The sequence below is a fragment of the Plecotus auritus genome (genome assembly GCF_963455305.1).
Source record: "Plecotus auritus genome assembly, chromosome: 15".
Taxonomy (NCBI): domain Eukaryota; kingdom Metazoa; phylum Chordata; class Mammalia; order Chiroptera; family Vespertilionidae; genus Plecotus; species Plecotus auritus.
This window is the reverse complement of record NC_137781.1, coordinates 362,539-381,293: the sequence shown is the minus strand read 5'-3', so window position 1 is coordinate 381,293 and position 18,755 is coordinate 362,539. Positions and strand designations below refer to the sequence as shown.

General features: G+C 53.7%; 1 protein-coding gene across 3 annotated transcripts in view; it reads right to left on the bottom strand.

The window, feature by feature from the left end:
• EFL1 (elongation factor like GTPase 1) overlaps positions 1 to 18,755 on the bottom strand; it is a 91,260-nt gene that overhangs the window by 39,894 nt on the left and 32,611 nt on the right. For all 3 annotated transcript variants that reach the window (XM_080651675.1, XM_080651676.1, XM_080651677.1), the window contains exon 15: positions 17,751 to 17,889. In XM_080651675.1, the coding sequence (XP_080507801.1) occupies positions 17,751 to 17,889 (139 nt within the window). The remainder of the gene's footprint in view (positions 1 to 17,750; positions 17,890 to 18,755) is intronic.

Genomic DNA, 18,755 nt, shown 5'->3' with positions numbered 1-18,755 from the left:
ACCGAGATACGTGCCCTTGACCGGAATTGAACCTGGGGCCCTTTGGTCTGCAGGTCGACGCTCTATCCGCTGAGCCACACAGGCCAGGGCCTGCTAAACATTTTAAAAGCTCAGTCACATTATTGCTGATAACATATTCCAACCCCTGCGCCTCGGAGCCTGAGGTTTGGGAGAGGACGGCCATGTGCCTGCATACTGATGTGGCGGTTACTACGCACAGACACAGCCGACTTATTAGAAGCTCCTGAGGAGGTGCCATTCCGAAGGGAAAGGAACAATATTAGAGCGTTAACCAGGTTCTAAGCCGACACAGGCCCTTTCAATGCAAGGCGATACTTTTCCCAGGGCAGCCCTCCTTCCCTGAGGAGGCCACAGCTTCCCGAGCAGCTCTGTCACTGTAAGCTGATCACTTCCCGGATGAGTGAAACAATCACTACAGGCTGAATTTGTATGCTAACATCAGTTTAAATGTTAGTGAGGTTTCATACTATAGTAGTGATGGGTCTTAATCTATCTCTGTAAAAGCCTAAGTGACCGTCACAACCGAATGGACAACCGAACAGGCTGCGTGGGGCGACCAGACCGGCAGGGGGGTCAGTGAGGGGCAACCAGGCCGGTGGGAGGGGGGCAGTTGGGGGCGATCAGGATGGCAAGCAGAGGCAGTTAGGGGTGATCAGGCCAGCAGGGGGGCGGTTAGAGGTGACCAGGCCAGCGGGGGGGGGGGGCAGTGAGGGGTGATCAGGCCGGCAGGCAGAGGCGGTTAGAGGTGATCAGACTGGCACGGGGGGCAGTTAGGGGTGATCAGGCAGGCAGGCAGGTGAGCAGTTAGGAGCCAGCGGTCCAGGATTGTGAGAGGGATGTCTGACTGCCGGTTTAGCCCAGATCCCAGCGATCAGGCCTAACCGGCAGTCGGACATGCCCTGAGGGGTCCCGGATTGGAGAGGGTGCAAGCTGGGCTGAGTGGACCCCCGCATGCACAAATTTTGTGCACCAGACCTCTAGTTTTATAATATTCTACAAGCACAGCTGGTCAGTACGGGCTAAAGCGGTCAAACCCCTTTATAAAAGGACAGAGGAATCTGTTAAGGAGACACTAACTGAAGACGGGGCCCCCAAATGGTTAATTCATGGTCATTTTATACCCTCTTGTAAAATGACAGATCAGGACATTTCTGTCATGTAGCAGTTTTCATTAATAAGAACATCCTAACTGCCTATTATCACAGAGGACTGGTGAACTAGATTAAATATCACACAGACACTAAGAAATTGAATTCTGAAGACTACGTAGGCACAGGTTAGGCAGAATATAAAATTTTATGTAGACAGAATTACATAAATGAAAAATAAAGAGGAATACAAGTAAAAATTGTAATAGTGTTAGTGTTGAGATTATAAACAATCTACAGTAATAAAAGAGAAAGATGCAAATTGACCGTACCTTCACAATGCCCACCAACCAATCAGGAGTGAGTATGCAAATTAACCCAACAAAGATGTTCGGTTAATTTGCATATGCAGGTGCCAAGTGGCCGGGGGCGTTCTGCACTGCCCCAGCCGCTTCGGGCCTCTGGGCAGCGTAGGAAGGCGGAAAGGCGGCTCCGGGCCGGAGCAAAGGCAGTGCCGGCAGCCAGGGGAAGGAAGGCCCATTCTTGCACAAATCTTCATGCATCGGGCCTCTAGTTTTAAAATAATGAGAAGTTATTAGACACTAGTGACAAGAACTTCTGAGTTAGCAGAATCAGATGAATGTCAGCCATGGAGAGCGATATACGGCAAAGGTGACATGGCGGTGACAATGACTCTATCTAAATCAACATCATATCCACATTGAAGAAACCATCTGACCTCACACCATTGACAAAAACCAAAATCAGGCGGATTGCAGGTCTAAATCTCATAAGTAAAACAAGAAAGGTGACAGAAGAATACCACAGGGATTCTTCATGACTTTGGAGTAACCAGGTTTCTTCAACAGGACACACACACAAAAACCACTAATCATAAAAAAACGGAAAAATATTAGACTCCATTAAAGTTAAGGACTGCTGTTCATCAAAGGAGACCATTAGAACGCAAAAAGGTCAACTCAAAGAGTAGGAGAAACGATTCTATATAATAAAACCCTAATATGCAAATTGTCCCCTCGACCAGAGTTTGACGAGGGGGCGGGGCTGGCCGGCCAACCACTGGCCGCCCCTCCCCCCCGGCTGGTGGCAGTGGCAGGCGGCCAGGGAAAGGGAGGTCCCGACCAGGAGCCGTTAGGGACCCTACCCGTGCACAAATTTTGTGCACCGGGCCTCTAACCTGTAATAAAATATATCCGCCCAGCCGGTGTGGCTCAGTGGTTGAACATGGACCTATGAACCAGGAGGTCACAGTTCCATTCCTGGTCAGGGCACATGCCTGGGTAGCAGGCTCGATCCCCATGTGAGGCGTGCAGAAGGCAGCCGATCCATGATTCTCTCTCATCATGGATGTTTCTATCTCTCTCTCTCCCTCTCCCTTCCTCTTTGACACAATACAAATACATTAACAAAAAAAGAGAGTATATTCCCTATGGTTCAGCTTATACAAATCTTGGAAATGGGCAAAACCCATCGATGTCAGAGGCCAGGAGAGTCGCTACCCTGAGGGTGGGTGTGCAAGCGGCAGGTTGGAACACAGCGTCCTGTTCACGTGCCTTGAGATGTGGGCTCAGCCTACCTGTGCGGCTGGTCCTCTGGGAGGGGCTAGCTGGGTCCTGATTGACAGTCAAGTGTGAACTAAGGAACAGAGGAGGGCGGTTCCTTCTCAGGGGGAAGATGCTGGGGGTCATTACCCCCTAACTACAGCAGGAAGCTGAACTCGGGGGTCACAGGACCACCTGGCTGCAGCCTTTAGTCTTTCCATGTCAGAATAACTGTTTACAAGTGAGCTGCTGCCCTTCAGCATTCTCTGAGGTGGCTGCGAATACGTGTTAGCAGTCATCATAGTTTGAATTTTCCTTACACCTCTGCTGAGTCCTGCGCATACCAGGAGAATCATTTTTTCTTTTCTTTTGTCTTTTTGTTAGTCCTCACCCTAGGGCAGTGGTCGGCAAACTCATTAGTCAACAGAGCCAAATATCAACAGGACGACGATTGAAATTTCTTTTGAGAGTCGAAAACTGACTTCTGCGCACGGGCCACGAAGTTTCAATCGCACTATACGTGCGCGCCCACACGTGGTATTTTGTGGAAGAGCCACACTCAAGGGGCCAAAGAGCAGCATATGGCTCGCGAGCCGCGGTTTGCCGACCACTGCCCCAGGGCATCTTCCCACTGAATTTTAGAGAGTGGAGGAGACAGAGAGAAACATCGATGTGAGAGACACCTTGATTGGCTGCCTCCCACACACACACCCTGAAATGGGCCTGGATGGAGCCTGCAACCAAGATATGTGCCCTGGATCGGGACTCGAACCCGGGACCCCTCAGTCCGCACGCCGACACTACCCACTTAGCCACACTGGCCAGGGCCCCGGGAGCATTAGTTACTACTCGGAACCCTGAGTGTCTCCACGGCAGAGATTCTGCAGAGTGATACAGTGCTCAGACCTTTCTAGATGGACACCCTAAGGATAACTTTCCTAACAATCTCAAAGGCAAAGGAATTAGATTAAGAAGAATCATTTTGTCCAGCCTGTGAGGCTCAGTGGTTAAGCATTGACCTAGGAACCAGGAGGTCAGGGTTCGATTCCCGGTCAGGGCATATGCCTAGGTTGGGGGCTCGATCCCTAGCAGGAGGCGTGCAGGAGGCAGCTGATCCATGATTCTCTCTCACCACTGATGTTTCTCTCTCTCTCTCGTTTTCCCTTCTTCTCTGAAATCAATAAAAAATATCAATAATAATAAAAGCGTAATATGCTAATTAGACTGGACGTCCTTCCGGATGACCTTCCAGACGAAGCCGGGCTGTGAGGGCTGAGGCAGAGGTGGCTGCCAAGGCAGAGGCCCCTGGCCGTAGCGGCAGCGGGGGTCGAGCCCCTTGCACGGATTTCATGCACCGGCCCTCTAGTCTATATATAAAAAAGAAAGCCCTGGCTGGTGTGGCTCAGTGGCTAGAGCGTTGGCCTGCGGACTGAAGGGTCCCGGGTTTGATTCCAGTCAAGGGCACATGCCTGGGTTTTGGGCTCGATCGCCAGCAAGGGGCGTGCAGGAGGCAGCCATCTGTGATTCTCTCTCATCATAGATGTTTCTCTCTCTCTCCCTCTCCCTTCCTCTCTGAGATCAATAAACATATATTTAAAAATAAATAAGTAAAATGAAAAGGAAGAATCATGAACCACAGGCTGTAAGAATGGTGATGAGCGGAGTCCCTCTCCTCAGCCCCTGCCCCAGGCTGCCCCAGGCCTTTCCTCACCTCCCTGCCCTGGAGGCCACAGCCTGGCAGAAAGGAGACCAGAACCCGGCGGGGGGGTGGGGGGGGGAGCAGAGGGACTGGCTCAGCCACCCTCCCAGGTGAGCCCTCCATTAGGAACCTGTAGCGCTGGCTGGCATGCGCCCCGGGGACGCGTAAGATGACCTGACGCTGTCCTCCGGGCAGGCGTCCAGTTTTGGGGGATCCCTGCGCTCGGGTGTGTCTCGGCGGGGGCTGCAGTGACTCCGAGACCCACCCAGCTGCCAGCTGACCCCGTTCACAGACGGAGTGCACAAGGGCCTATTGTAAGCCCAGCGGCGACCTGCAAACCGGCTGCAGACCCTGCACCTCGGGATCGGAGCCCACGGTGCGGGCCGGCCAGGAGCCTCTGTGACTGCGGCCGTTCCCCCCTCCCTGCCCGCAGACGGACGGAGGACGGGCCCCCGTCTCCCCAAACCTGTTCCCGCGGGCTGGGTTCTTATAAGAAGTCGATTTCAAATAGTCCTATGGCTTTTTAAAAAATATACATTTTTATTGATTTCAGAGAAGAAGGGAGAGGGAGAGAGAGAGAAACATCAATGATGAGAATCATTGATCAGCCGCCTCCTGCACGCCCCCTACTGGGGATCGAGCCCGCAACCCGGGCATGTGCCCTTGACCGGAATCGAACCCGGGACCCTTCAGTCCACAGGCTGACGCTCTATCCACTGAGCCACACTGGCCAGGGCGGAAAACTGAATTTTCTTCACACCATCTCTTCCGCTTGGCTACATCCAAACCTTCCCCTGCACGTATTAGTCATTAACCACATCTCAGCAGATGATACATATTTATTATAAAAAACAACAACCACAACAACAAACAATTGAAATCTTTGGAGCTGTTAACGTCCAAGAAGATGACTTGAAGCAGTAACGTTTCCTTTTATAGGCGAGGGAGTTTCAAGTTTCACCCTTCATTGAAAACACCTGGAAATGATTTGAAAGTTTTTCAAAGTCACTCTTCCAATCGTATTACTTCCAGCCTCACCGTTCCTGGCCTTTGAAATAGAGACGCTAAAAGCAGGCCGGACAGATCAAATGCCGCGGATAAAAGCATTGGGAAAAGCACACGGTGCTCCAAACACAGAAGGCGGGGGTATTCAAACATGGATTTGGACGGGAAACCCCAAACTCATTCATTTCGGTGATCCCCCCTTAAACCTTGGCCGGGAGGCTGCAAACGGGGTGCCTTTCATCCACACCCGCTCTCCACCTCCCCGGGCCCCCGCAGGCCAGGCGGCTGTCATCAGATGTCCCCCCCCTCCCGGCTGAGAAACGCTGGGCAGCCGCCACCGCTTCCCGCTCAAGCCGGCCCGGCCCCCTCGCTCTCCCCAAGGACGTTTGAAAAGCCTGTGATCAAGCTGGAAAGTAGCTTTTCAAGAGTGGCGTGAAGTCTTCCCAACAAAGAAGGGTGTTGTGTCTGTGGCCAAGTTAAAATCTCTGGAGCTACAGTGTTGCCGATAAAATGGTCACACGGACAAGGGAGAGTCCTCATGCGGATTGATAAGGGCTCAGCAATAGGGACACATTTGAAAATATGTCCGAGAAAAGGGGTGGCTGGCCCCAGGGTGGAGATTAGACACACCCACGGTGCACTGTGCCTCTTTTTAAAAAAAAAAATATTTTTATTGATGTCAGAGAGGAAGGGAGAGGGAGAGATAGATACATCCATGATGAGAGAGAATCATGGATCGGCTGCTTCCTGCACGCCCCCTACTGGGGATGGAGCCCACAACCCAGCCATGTGCCCTTGACCAGAATCGACCTGGGATCCTTCAGTCCACAGACCGATGCTCCATCCACTGAGCCACACAGGCCAGGGCCACGAACTCAGCGCTGCTGATGAGCTGTACCAAACGCATAATATATTCAAAGCTAATTTGATAAAACAACGAAACAGGCAGGTATTGTGTGCACACATGTGTTCTATGAAGAACACGTATGGAAGGACACGTTGCTGTTATCAATGGTCACATCACAGAAGGAGCTGCAGGGTGAGACTCTTAATTTCTGACATTGGTGTGTCCTGTGGATTTTTACTAGATTACTTTTTGAAATGCAAGTGAGTGAAATCAAAATAAAAACTTATCAGCGTCCTAACCGGTGTGGCTCAGTGGATAGAGCATCGGCCTGCGGACTGAATGGTCCCAGGCTCGATGCCGGTCAAGGGCATGTACCTTGGTTGCAGGCACATCCCCAGTAGGGGGCGAGCAGGAGGCAGCTGATGGATGTTTCTATCTCTCTCTCCCTCTCCCTTCCTCTCTGTAAAAAATCAATAAAATATATTAAAAAAAACTCCAAAACAACTTATCAGCTACATTTGCCAACAAAGGATGGGTATTGTTTTTAAAACACAAAGCAATTCCACTTACAATGTTTTTCTAAACGAAAGACAATACCCTGGGGTTAGGCTATGGTGTGTGACTACTGGGTCCTGAAAATGGAACAGTGAACTTAAAGATCAAATATAACTTGTTGGAGAAAAACTAATTAAACTAAAACTGACGAAGCATCAGTGAAATGCTAAGCAGTTATCCAATAACTGACCAAGGATTCTCTCTCGTCATTGATGTTTCTCTCTCTCCCTCTCCCTTCCTCCCTGAAATCAATAAAAATGTTTTTAAAAAAGAAAATGCTCTAACTGGTGTGGCTCAGTGGACAGAGCATCGGCCTGCAGACTGAAGGGTCCCGAGTTCGATTCCGGTCAAGGGCACATGGCCCCTGTTGGGGCTTGATCCCCAGTAGGGGGCGTGCAGGAGGCAGCCGATCCATGATTCTCTCTCATCATTGATGTTTCTCTCTCTCTCCCTCTCCCTTCCTCCCTGAAATCAATAAAGATATACTAAAAAAAAAAAAAAGAAAAAAAAAGAAAAACACACAGCTCAGTCAACTGAATATGCTCACAGAGTATTTGTCCTCTTTTTGAACTCCTCCCACGGCTCTCTAACTCCTGCTCCTCCCCCCCGCCCCCCGTCTCTCCACCTACGGAAGGCCCCCACGTCTCCAGGTTGGCCAAGTCAAGCTCCCCTGCCCCTCGCTGCCTGGGCACCGGAAATACATTTGTCTTTATAAATATCAGTAGCACTGTCATCTTTGAGAAAGAACTTTACTGAAAAAGAGGTTTGCCCTGGCCGATGTGGCTCAGTGGATAGAGCGTCGGCCTGTGGACTGAAGGGTCCCGGGTTCGATTCCGGTCAGGGCACATGCCCGGGTTGCGGGCTCCATCCCCAGTGGGAGGCGTGCAGGAGGCAGCCGATCCATGAGTCTCTCTCATCATGGATGTCTCTCTCCCCCGCCCCCTTCTCCTCTGAAATCAATAAAAATATATTTAAAAAAAAATTTAACGAAGCCTTATTGGGAGTCCCTAGCTAACAACACACGGTAATTGCACCTTCTTCCAAAACTGGGTCTGGCCCGTGGCGCTGTGGGGCGGACTGGAGGCTCAGCCCGGCTCCGTCCCAGCTCCCTTAACCTGCAGGACCTCAGAGCAGCCTCCGACTAGACAGAACTTCAACTTCATCCTAGAAAGCCAAGCTCTTTCCTAGGAATCATTCCATAAACTTTCCGTGAGCACTGAGTTCAAAGACAGCTCACTTTAGCCCTGGCCAGCGGATAGAGTGTTGGCCTGCGGACTGAAGTGTTCCGGGTTCGATTCCAGTCAAGGGCACATGCCTGGGTTGCAGGCTTGATCCCGAGTATGGGCGTGCAGGAGGCAGCCGATCCATGATTCTCTCTCATCATGGATGTTTCTATCTCTCTCTCCCTCCCTCTCTGAAATCAATAAAGAAATACATACATATATATATATATAGAGAGAGAGAGAGAGAGAGAGAGAGAGAGAGACAGAGAGAGAGAGAGAGAGAGAACTCATTTTATTAAAAGAGGGAGATGGAATTCATGGGTTCAAATATTCATCTTCCTCTCCACTAACCCACAGTCCTGTGTGCAGATGAGGCATACTGAAGGAAGAGCAAACAAAACAGGAAACACACAAAAAATTCTATGATGTATGCGGAGCAAACCCACAGACTCCTTCCACCCTAAAATAAATTGACATTTGGTTGTGACATAAGTTTTGGAAATACTTCTATGTCACTTAGAGGTAGAAGCAATCCATCCAATTTGTAGACAACCTCCTAGTGGGGCTTTTTAAAGACAATTTCGTATTTTAACATGGGTTTAACATAACCCGGTTTCAGTTACAAACTTGTCTAACCTCATAAAGTAAATTCATTTTCAAATTCAGTATAAAAAAAAACTATGGGTATGTTGCACTTATGCAGAAAATCAAACTTTTGTGGGCCCCACAAACCTAGGGAACGCTGCCAGTTACTCAGAAATGGTATTCTGAAAGCCTGCCTGAGCAAGACCACCGTTATAGGACTGGCAAACTCCTACAGCTCTCACGATCTCTGGCTGTGGACAAATTAATACACCGAGTGGCCAGATGATGATGATCTCTGGACACATAATCATCCGGCCACTCAGTGTCTATCCTATAGAATAAAAGGCTAATACGCAAATGGTCCCCTCGACCAGGAGTTCGACCAGCAGGCAGGCCGGCCAACCGCCCATGTCTCCTCCCCCTGGCCAGGCTGGCCGGACCCACCCATGCACGAATTCATGCACTGGGCCTCTAATACACACACACACACACACACACACACACACACACACACATACTGAGTGGCCAGATGATTGTGTGTTCAGAGATCATAGTCTGCCCACTCAGTGTATATGTGCACATGAAAGACACGCAAGCACACATGTGCTCGCACACACGGCCTCAGCTCTCTCCTCCAAGCCTGCTCTTAGATGGAGGCCCGGGAGAGATTAACTCCTGGTGGACACAGTGGCCATCAGGAGCGACACAGCAGCGTGTGCCCGGTGGTCACTGCTGCAGAGTCACGTTAGTGCCTGCCGGACCTCCGTCCTGCCTTTGTGATCTGCAGCCCCTCCGCTCCCCATCTGTATTCTCGTCCCCAGCAAACCAGGGCAGCACTCTAACACTATCTGCTTGGTCTCCCACACACGCTTCCTCCTGCTCGAAATTCCAATTCTGTGTGCCCCAAAGGAGCACCTGGGGAGCAGGGGGCAGGACAGTCATGCGCATTCACTCACACCTGCACCGCCACATGTGTCCTAGTCACGTGCACCCACTGTGTGACACGCCGGGGCTCAGCAACACGGATAGCGCAGAGACTGCCGATCCTTGCCCATCTGGCATGGCTCAGGGGTTGAGCGTCAACCTATGAGCCAGGAGGTCACGGTTCGATTCCCGGTCAGGGCACGTGCCTGGGTTGTGGACTCGATCCCCAGTGGGGGGCGTGCAGGAGGCAGCCGATCCATGATTCTCTCTCATCAATGATGTTTCTCTCTCTCTCCCTCTCCCTTCCTCTCTGAAATCAATAAACATATATTTAAAAAACACACAAACACAGCCCTAACTGGTTTGGCTCAGTGGATAGAGCATCGGCCTGCGGACTCAAGGGTCCCGGGTTCGATTCCGGTCAAGGGCATGTACCTTGGTTGCAGGCACATCCCCAGTAGGGAGTGTGCAGGAGGCAGCTGATCCATGTTTCTCTCTCATCAATGTTTCTAGCTCTCTATCCCTCTCCCTTCCTCTCTGTAAAAAATCAATAAAATAAAAAAATAAAAACAAAACACACACACACACACACACACACACACACACACACACAAAAAGCCCTTCTCAGTCCAGTTTTCTCAACTGCAAATGAAAAGAAGTTTACCACTCGTGTTTGTGGTGAGGCTTCAATGAGAAACATACCCAGAAGTGACTGGACACCTGGCACGCAGTAGGTCTGCTAGTAAGCGCATGCTGATTCCATCCAGCTGGATGTGTCTGCGTCTCAAGTGACTTTACCAGGGTAACAGCCTTATAACGAAAGATACGCAGAGACTAGGACTTCGTGTAAATTGCTTCCAAAATGACATTTTGCCATTGTCGCTTTGGCAAAAATGGAAGGCGCGTGGCTTTGAAGAAAAACAACTGTTACCCAATAAATTGACTAATTGCTGCTTCGGTGGAGACCTGACAGGAGCCTCAGGGGAGAGGGCTGCCCGGCCTTTGATTTTCCAAGGAGATCCGATTCCTCCCCCCATTCCAGAGCCCAATCCTAAGGCCGGGTCAGAGACAACAGCGAGGTGCCTGCGCGAAACCGATGGCCCAGACCCTTTGAAATCCGATCACCAACGCCATTAGGCGTGGAACTGCGGCAAAGGAACAGCCGCTCATCTGGGGACCATAAAGCAAACCCGTGCCAACCTGCTTCTAATTGCGCGGGAGAGCAGGATGCGAGCGGTACTGTAGATGCCGCCCGCTGCCCACGGAGCAGCATGTATTTTCGTCATAATGCGTTTTCCAAGTCAGAACTGCCCGCGGAGCCGCCGCTCCATTTCCAAGATGAAGAGGAAAGCGGAGGGGAAAAGCATACAACCGAAACAATGCCCCAGTATTCGGACGCAGGCGGGAGGGCGGAGGGAGAGAGCCGGGGCCAAGATAAATGTAGATGCCGCTTTGAAATCCTTCTCCAGGCCCGAGCGGCAGCGACAGGCCTCTCACCTTCTGTCTCAACGACTCAGACCCCTCTAAACGCCCGATGCTAAAAACGCCCGCCTGCCGTGTGCAGGAATCGGGGCGGGGCCGGGGCAGGTCACAGACCTCCCAGAGGGATCCTGCGTGGGTTCAATCGAGTTCGGTCCACAAAGCACAAAGCCCCTCGGCACGCACAGACCATCCAACCACCGGCTCAGCGTCTTTATCAACAGGAGTCACAGGTGAAGGCGACAGATGTCACACGTGGGCCGCGGCAAGGGGCCCGGGCTCCTGCACACGCTCGCTCGCTAGCTCAGACACCGGCTCTTTGTTCTGTTCGCAGGCAGGACGGGCGGTGGGCACGGCTGCCCCCTGGTGGCCGCCGGCTGCAGCTGCGGCCCTGGCTGGCGCTGGGACCAGGCCTTTGCTCATCCTGCGCAGGTTCATGGCTTCGGAGAACAGACTCAGCCACTTGGCCTCTGCCCAGAAGTCAAGGCCCTGGGGGATCCCTGTGTGCGCTTTCGGGGAACGTGGCGAGGCCTCCGAATTGGCTCAGGAGAGAGAATGCCGGCTGGCCCTCCGGAGGCACAGCCATGCGTATGGTGCTCGGGAAGCCAATCAGAACGGGGACAGAGAGATCTCCAGGGGGTGGAGTTCCTAACCCTCCAAGGCTTGCTTTCTTTCATCCTCACCCGAAGATATATTTCCATGATTTTTAGAGAGAATGGAAGGGAGAGGGAGAGACACACATTGATGGGTTGCCTCCCCCATGTGCCCCGACCAGGGCCCGGGTTGGGGAGGAGCCTGCCACCGAGGTCCGTGCCCTTGAGCGGACTCGAACCCGGGACCCTTCGGTCTGCAGGCCGGCGCTCTATCCACTGAGCCACCCGGGCCGGGGCTGTGGAAGGCTTTCTGAGTGTCACCTCAAGCAATCCACAGACGGAGGGTGGGCGGGGGATATGGAGAACGGGAAAGCAATCGAGGCGATGGGAAAGCCAGGTCACGGGCAGGGGGGAGGTTCCTGGAGAACCAGCCAAAGGAAGAGGCGGGGCCACAGAGATCACGTGACCCGGCGCACTGGAGTTCCCAGGACGGTGCCAATGTGCCCGAGGTCTCGCCTGGCAAGCCCAGGCCGCTGCTCAGACAAGAGGCGGCCCCTGGCTGGCCTGGGACCCACACTGTGAATGAAGGGCCTCGGAAGAACCTGGAAGATTCAAGCAGCCCGAGTGGGAATCTAACCCCTAACCCTGTGGTGGTGCAGCCCAGCACAGAGTGAGCGCTGAAGACAAGCGGAGAACGGCTGGGCACAGAATGAAGCAAACAAAGGTCTGCCCTCTCCAGCCAACAGTGCACCACCTCGCCCCCCGTCTCTTTCTCCGGGAGCCTCCGGCCCTGACAAAGGAAGGGGTGTCCCACGGATCGATGTCCCGCCTCCCTCTCCTGGGCCCTCCACCTTCCAGGATCAAGTGAAACGGCCGAAGAGAGGTGACAATGAGGGTAAGGCTGGGTCAACAGAGGAAAAGGCTCACCCGATGCCCAAAGCTTTGGGAAACGGAGCCAGATTAGCGGTGCCCCAGGCACGCTGGGATTCACACAGGCCACCGAGAGCGGCTGGTCTCCCCAGAAGTTAAAAGAAGAGTTCCTGGCCCGGCCGGCGTGGCTCTGTGGCTGAGCATCGACCTATGAACCTGGAGGTCAGGGTTCGATTCCTGGTCAGGGCACATGCCCGGGTTGCGGGCTCCATCCCCAGTGGGGGGCGTGCAGGAGGCAGACGATCCATGATTCTCTCTCATCATGGTTGTCTCTCTCTCTCCCCCTCCCTTCCACTCTGAGATCAATAAAAATCAATATATATAAAAGCCTAAGTGACCATTCGACCATTCGCTATGATGCGCACTGACCACTGGGAGGGCAGACACTCTGACCGATAGGTTAACTCGCTGCTGGGGTCTGGCCAATCAGGACTGGGCTAGACGGGCCAGACACGCCCTGGAGCCCTCCCACGGTCCCTCCCCGGCCGGCCAACCTCCCAAGGCCCCTTCTCAGCCCCAATCAGGACTGGGGGGAGATGGGGCTGGACACGCCCTGGAGCCCTCCTGCAGTACCTCCCCAGTCCCTGATTGTGCACCAGTGGGGTCCTGGATTGCGAGAGGACACAGGCCAGGCTGAGGGAACCCACGGGTGCATGAATCCGTGCACTGGGCCTCTAGTATATTTTCTTTTTTAAAATCTGCCAGCAAAACCCTTCAAAGGCTCTGAATCCTGCTACCCACCTGACAAGGAGACACGCACACACTCATTCACACCACACCGACTTCCCGTCAGCCCAGCACCTCCCCTGGCAGAACTGAAACCCGCTCAGAAAACGGCGGGGTAGCACTCACTGCTTCCCCGTGCTGTAAAAGGAGGAGTATCAGATTTCCTCTTAAAGTGTGCCCCTGAAATTTTAAAGACTCCACCATATGGAAGAGATCTGAAAGTGAGTAAGAAAAGGCTAACGACTTGGAATCCTAATTCAATTTCCCCTCGCCATTTGAACCGGAGCCTGCAGCCAACATTGACTTTTACGGATATTCTCGGGAGGGAAGTGAACAAGAGGCCGTTGTGTGCTAAGCATGTGAGGTCTGTCCAGGCCCGTCTATACCAACGTTTCCAAACATCGGGTTGGAATTAAAGAATTTTAAACTTTCAGTGAACTATTTGTAGGCCGCAAAAATCTATCCCATGCCCTAACCGGTTTGGCTCAGTGGATAGAGCGTCAGCCTGCGGACTGAAGGGTCCCGGGTTCGATTCCCGTCGGGAGCATGTACCTCGGTTGTGGGTACATCCCCAGTGGGGGGCGTGCAGGAGCCAGCTGATGGATGTTTCTCTCTCATCGGTGTTTCTAACTCTCTATGCCTCTCCCTTCCTCTCTGTTAAAAACCAATAAAATATATTTTTTAAAAAATCTATCCCACACTTACGGTCAGGATCAGTTCTCCCAGTGAGTAATAGCCTCGTTCAAAAGTGAAATCTGCACTTTTCAAGCGCCAACAAGAGACTTTTCCTCGAGACGCCGACACGCACACCGAGCGCTTCAGAATGCCATGTGGTGCGTCCATTTCCACCTCCAGCGAGCACTGTCATCTGCATCTGATAGCCCTGACTCTGTCTCATTGTGATGGGAAGCATATGGGCATCAGTCATCTGAAGTTTTCCTATTAAAAAGGAATGACAACTTTCTCCCTGAGCGAGTAAGACTAAAAAAAAAATAAAACAACGTTTACGGGCTGGCCCCGGTGGCTACAAACACGCTCCTTGCTTTAACTTGGAACCTGTGCCCTATCAGGGGCCCGCTAACGTATAAAAGGAAACGAGAGATTACCTGGGATTAGGTGTGTGGTCCTTTCAAAGCGTGTCCACAAATTCTCTGACTTGCATCACATCAAGAGGTGGAGCTGGTTCCCGCCCTTGGATCCGGGCCAGCTGGAGCGACTCACTTCTGTCTAATGAAGGGCCAGGGCCGGGGTGGGGCCAGGGTGGGGCCGGAGTGGGGCCCAGGGCCCAGGAGGCGCCTTCATGAGAGCTGAGAAAGTTTCCCCCTCCCCCTCTTACTGGGACGCTCACTCGCAGAACCAGCCAGCACGCCGTGAGGAGGCCAGGCAGCCCCCTGGAAAAGTCACATGTGCCCGGCTGGCAGGGCTCCGTGGCTGAGCGTTGACCTATGAACCAAGAGGTCAGGGTTCGATTCCCGTTCAGGGCACATGCCTGGGTTTTGGGCTCGATCTCCAGTGTGGGGTGTGCAGGAGGCAGCCGATCAAAGATTCTCTCTCATCATGGATGTCTCCCCCTCTCTCTCCTGCTCTCTTCCTCTGACATCAGTAAAATATATCCTATATAATAATCCTATATAATAACAGGCTAATATGCAAATAGACTGAATGGCGAACAACCACAACAACCAACCAACCAACTCGTCACTATGATGTGTGCTGACACCAGGGGGTGTGCATGGAACGTGGCGGGCACTGGCCCAGCGGGACGCTGGAGCAGGTGAGCGGGGGCGCCAGACCGAGGCGGGGCGCCGCTCGCTGTCCCGGGGCGAGCCTCTGGTGGTGACTGAAAATTCTTTGCTCCCGCACGCCTCAGTCCCACCCAGCGCTCACACCTGCTGCCGGCACCCAGTGCGTTCCCGATCACTTGGCGCCGTCAGGAGGTGTGAGCGGCGGCTGCCAGCCCTGATTGCCTCTGAGGGCTTCTCCACCTCCCCCTGCTCCTGAGGGGTGATCGGGGCTGCAGCTGCTGCACGCACCCAGTGACGGCACGGGCCCCGCTTGCACTGGCTGCTGGTGCCAGCCCCCATCGCTCTGTGCCATCAGCGTGTGTGAGCGGGGCTGGTGCCGTCAGCGCGTGGGAGCAGTGGTAGCGGGAGCAGGGCTGCCAGCAGAGAGGGGGCCGCAGCAGGAGGGGCCGGGCAGGGGCACGGAGGATGGGCCAAGACCCACCCCTGTGCCCACTGCAGCCTCACGGCCCACACTTCCTTTAAAGGTGCACGAATTCATGCACCAGACCTCTAGTATACACATATATCCATTAAAAACAAGTCACAGCCACAGGGCCCAGCCCCAGTCCCAGTCCCACTCCCATCCGATGGCCCCGCAGACAACCAGTGTCACCCCCAGACATGGGGGTGAAGAGCCTTCGAGGAACTGGAGTGCCCAGGCTCTGAGCACCTCACGTGACGCCACGTGGAACAGAGGAGGAGTTGTCCAACCAAACCGCGTGCACTGCAGACGGTGAGGAAATAAAGGCTGTGTTGGTGAAGCCACTGGGCTCCGGGGGTCCTTAGGCAGCAGCAGATAAAGGGAACACGAAGACCATTTCAGCCAAATCAGCCATCCACCTTAAGCTTTCATCTCACCGCCCCACCCAAAAGGCAAACCTGTCTTAACACACACACACACACACACACACACACACACACACACACACAGCCCTTGCCAGTTTGGCTCAGTGGATAGAGCATCGGCCTGCAGACTGAAGGGCCCCGGGTTCGATTCCGGTCAAGGGCACGTAGTACCTCGGTTGCAGGCTCCTCCCTGGCCCGGGCCCTGATGTGTCTCTCCCACATCGATGTTTCTCTCCATCTCTCCCTCTCTCCTCTACTCTCCCTAAAAATCAACGGGAAAATATCCTCGGGTGAGGACCAACAAAGAAACCACACACACAGGAAGCTGTGCTGACAATCCTGGTCTCAACCACCGCAGCCGAGCGCCCTGCTGGCTGGAATCCCACGTCCATTACCCCGCTGGCAGCTGCCTCTCTCTCGGGCTGTGTGCCTTCCGTGCACTAACGAGCCAGAATCCTGGCCTTCCCCCCACCCCTTCCTTACACTCACTCCCAGCTTTGAAGAGATGCTCTTATTAAACATACTAGAGGCCCAGTGCACGAAATCTGTGAAGGGGGATGGGGGAGGTGGGTGGTGTCCCTCAGCCCAGCCTGTACCCTCTCACAATCCGGGACTGCTGGCTCCTAACTGCTCGCCTGCCTGCTTGCCTGATTGCCCCAACCACTCTGCCTGCCTGCCTCATTGCCTCTAACCACTCGCCTGCCTGCCTGATCACCCCTAACCCCTCTGCCTGCCTGCCTGACCGCCCCTAACCACCTCTGCCTGCCTGATTGCCCCTAACCCCTCTGCCTGCCTGCCTGACCACCCCTAACCACCTCTGCCTGCCTGATCGCCCCCTAACCACCTCTGCCTGCCTGATCGCCCCCTAACCACCTCTGCCTGCCTGACCACCCCCTAACCACTCACCTACCTGCCTGACCGCCCCTAACCCCTTGCCTGCCTGCCTGCCTGACCACCCCCTAACCACTCACCTGCCTGCCTGATTGCCCCTAACCCTTGCCTGCCTGCCTGCCTGACCACCCCCTAACCACTCACCTGCCTGCCTGATTGCCCCTCGCCGCCTAACTGCCTCGGGCCCAGCACAGCAGCTTTGTCCGGAAGGTCGTTCAGCTGTCCAGTCTAATTAGCATATTATGCTTTTATTATTATAGATGGCGGACGAGACGGCTGCTACTGCTCCGGTTTTTACAACGACCCAGTGACGTGGGCCTGAAAAGGCGCTTCTGACCATGAGGCTGGTAACGAGCTCCAGATGTGCTGACAGAGCCACTCACACGGGTAACCCACCAAACCGAGGAACCAAATTAAAAACGTACCGGCCATGCTGACGAACACTAGGAACGCTCCTAATGACTGAAGCAAGGTTCGCCTCCCAGACACACAGCCTGAACACTTTCCCGTAACTGAGACCGAGAAGGGCCGTGAGCAGGAATTCTTGCTCGCAGACAAAGAACCCCAGCTCGGAGCGTTCACGGGCGACTTGAGCAGCACTAATTTATTAATTTTTGTTAAAGAACTACCACAGTCCTGGCCGGTGTGGGTCTGTGGAAAGAGCGTCGGCCTGCGGACTCAAGGGTCCCGGGTTCAATTCCGGTCAAGGGCGCGTGCAGGAGGCAACCCATCGATGTGTCTCTCACATCGATGTTTCTCTCTGCCTCTCTCTTCCACTCTCTAAAAATCAATGGAAAGAGTGAGGATTAACAACAACAAAAAGAACGACCATAAGTCACACCAAGTTATTGACCTACATGCTAATCACTCAAATGAACTACGTGACGTCTGAGCACAACAGAAAAAAGACCCAATCTTTCCTTCCAAGACTCCGCCGAGTTTGTGGGTGTCAGGCGGCCTCTCAGGGGACGCGGACGCCCAGCACCACCTACCCAGCACATTTCCCGGCGGCACCTCCTCGAGGTCCTGCAGCTCCCGCCCCATCAGGAGGTACAGGTGCTCCAGCGTGCAGCACGCCATGTGGGGGACCGCGGGCAGCTCGTCCAGTGGAGCAGAGAAGCCCGATGGCACCTGGGAAAGGGAGAACGGTGGACGGCAAGTTAAGGAGCATTAAATGGAAACATCGGTTCCTGTCGATAAAGTTACTTTCATTCACAAATGAGATGCGCTGCAGTCACATTTCATGTAAGTGTGAAGCATGCAAATTTGAAATGGTGCCTCATGTATTTAAAAAGTCAAAGCCCGGCCCTGGCTGATGTGGCTCAGTGGATAGAGCGTTGGCCTTCGGACTGAAGGGTTCTGGGTTCGATTCTAGTCAAGGGCAAATGCCTGGGATTCGGGCTCGATCCCTAGTAGGGGGTGTGCAGGAGGCAGCCGATCCATGATTCTCTCTCATCACTGATGTTTCTCTCTCTCCTCCTCTCCCTTCCTCTCTGAAACCAATAGATATATTTAAAAATGAATAAAGTAGTTAAATAAAATAACGTGACTAGGCACTGATTTAAAGCGACGCCACCCTGATCAGAGCCTCAGCGGGGCTTCGCATGGACGCTGAGGAGCAGGTCCCGCCTCCCTGCTCCCTGCTCCCTGCTGACCTGACTGGCTCCCTGGGCTCAGGCCCCCTCAGCCTCCTGCATCCGAGACTGTCCCGCCACGGCTCCAGCCTGTGGTGTCCTTTGCCTTGGGCTCAGGCACATCGGGATGCCACTGCTCGCCCGCTCACAGACCCTCCTGAGCGAGGCCTGGGACCTGCCCACCAGGCGCCTGCGGCTCCCCCCCACCCCCCCGCATTCCCACGCGCCTCTGCCCGTGCCACCCAGACTCTGCATCTCCGTTTCCTGAAGATTCGCCCCTGCGCGAGCACGCCCTCTGTCCTCCCCAGTTCCTTCTTCTGGCCTCGGAGGGAAAGGCCTTACAACCATTAAGGCCAGAACACT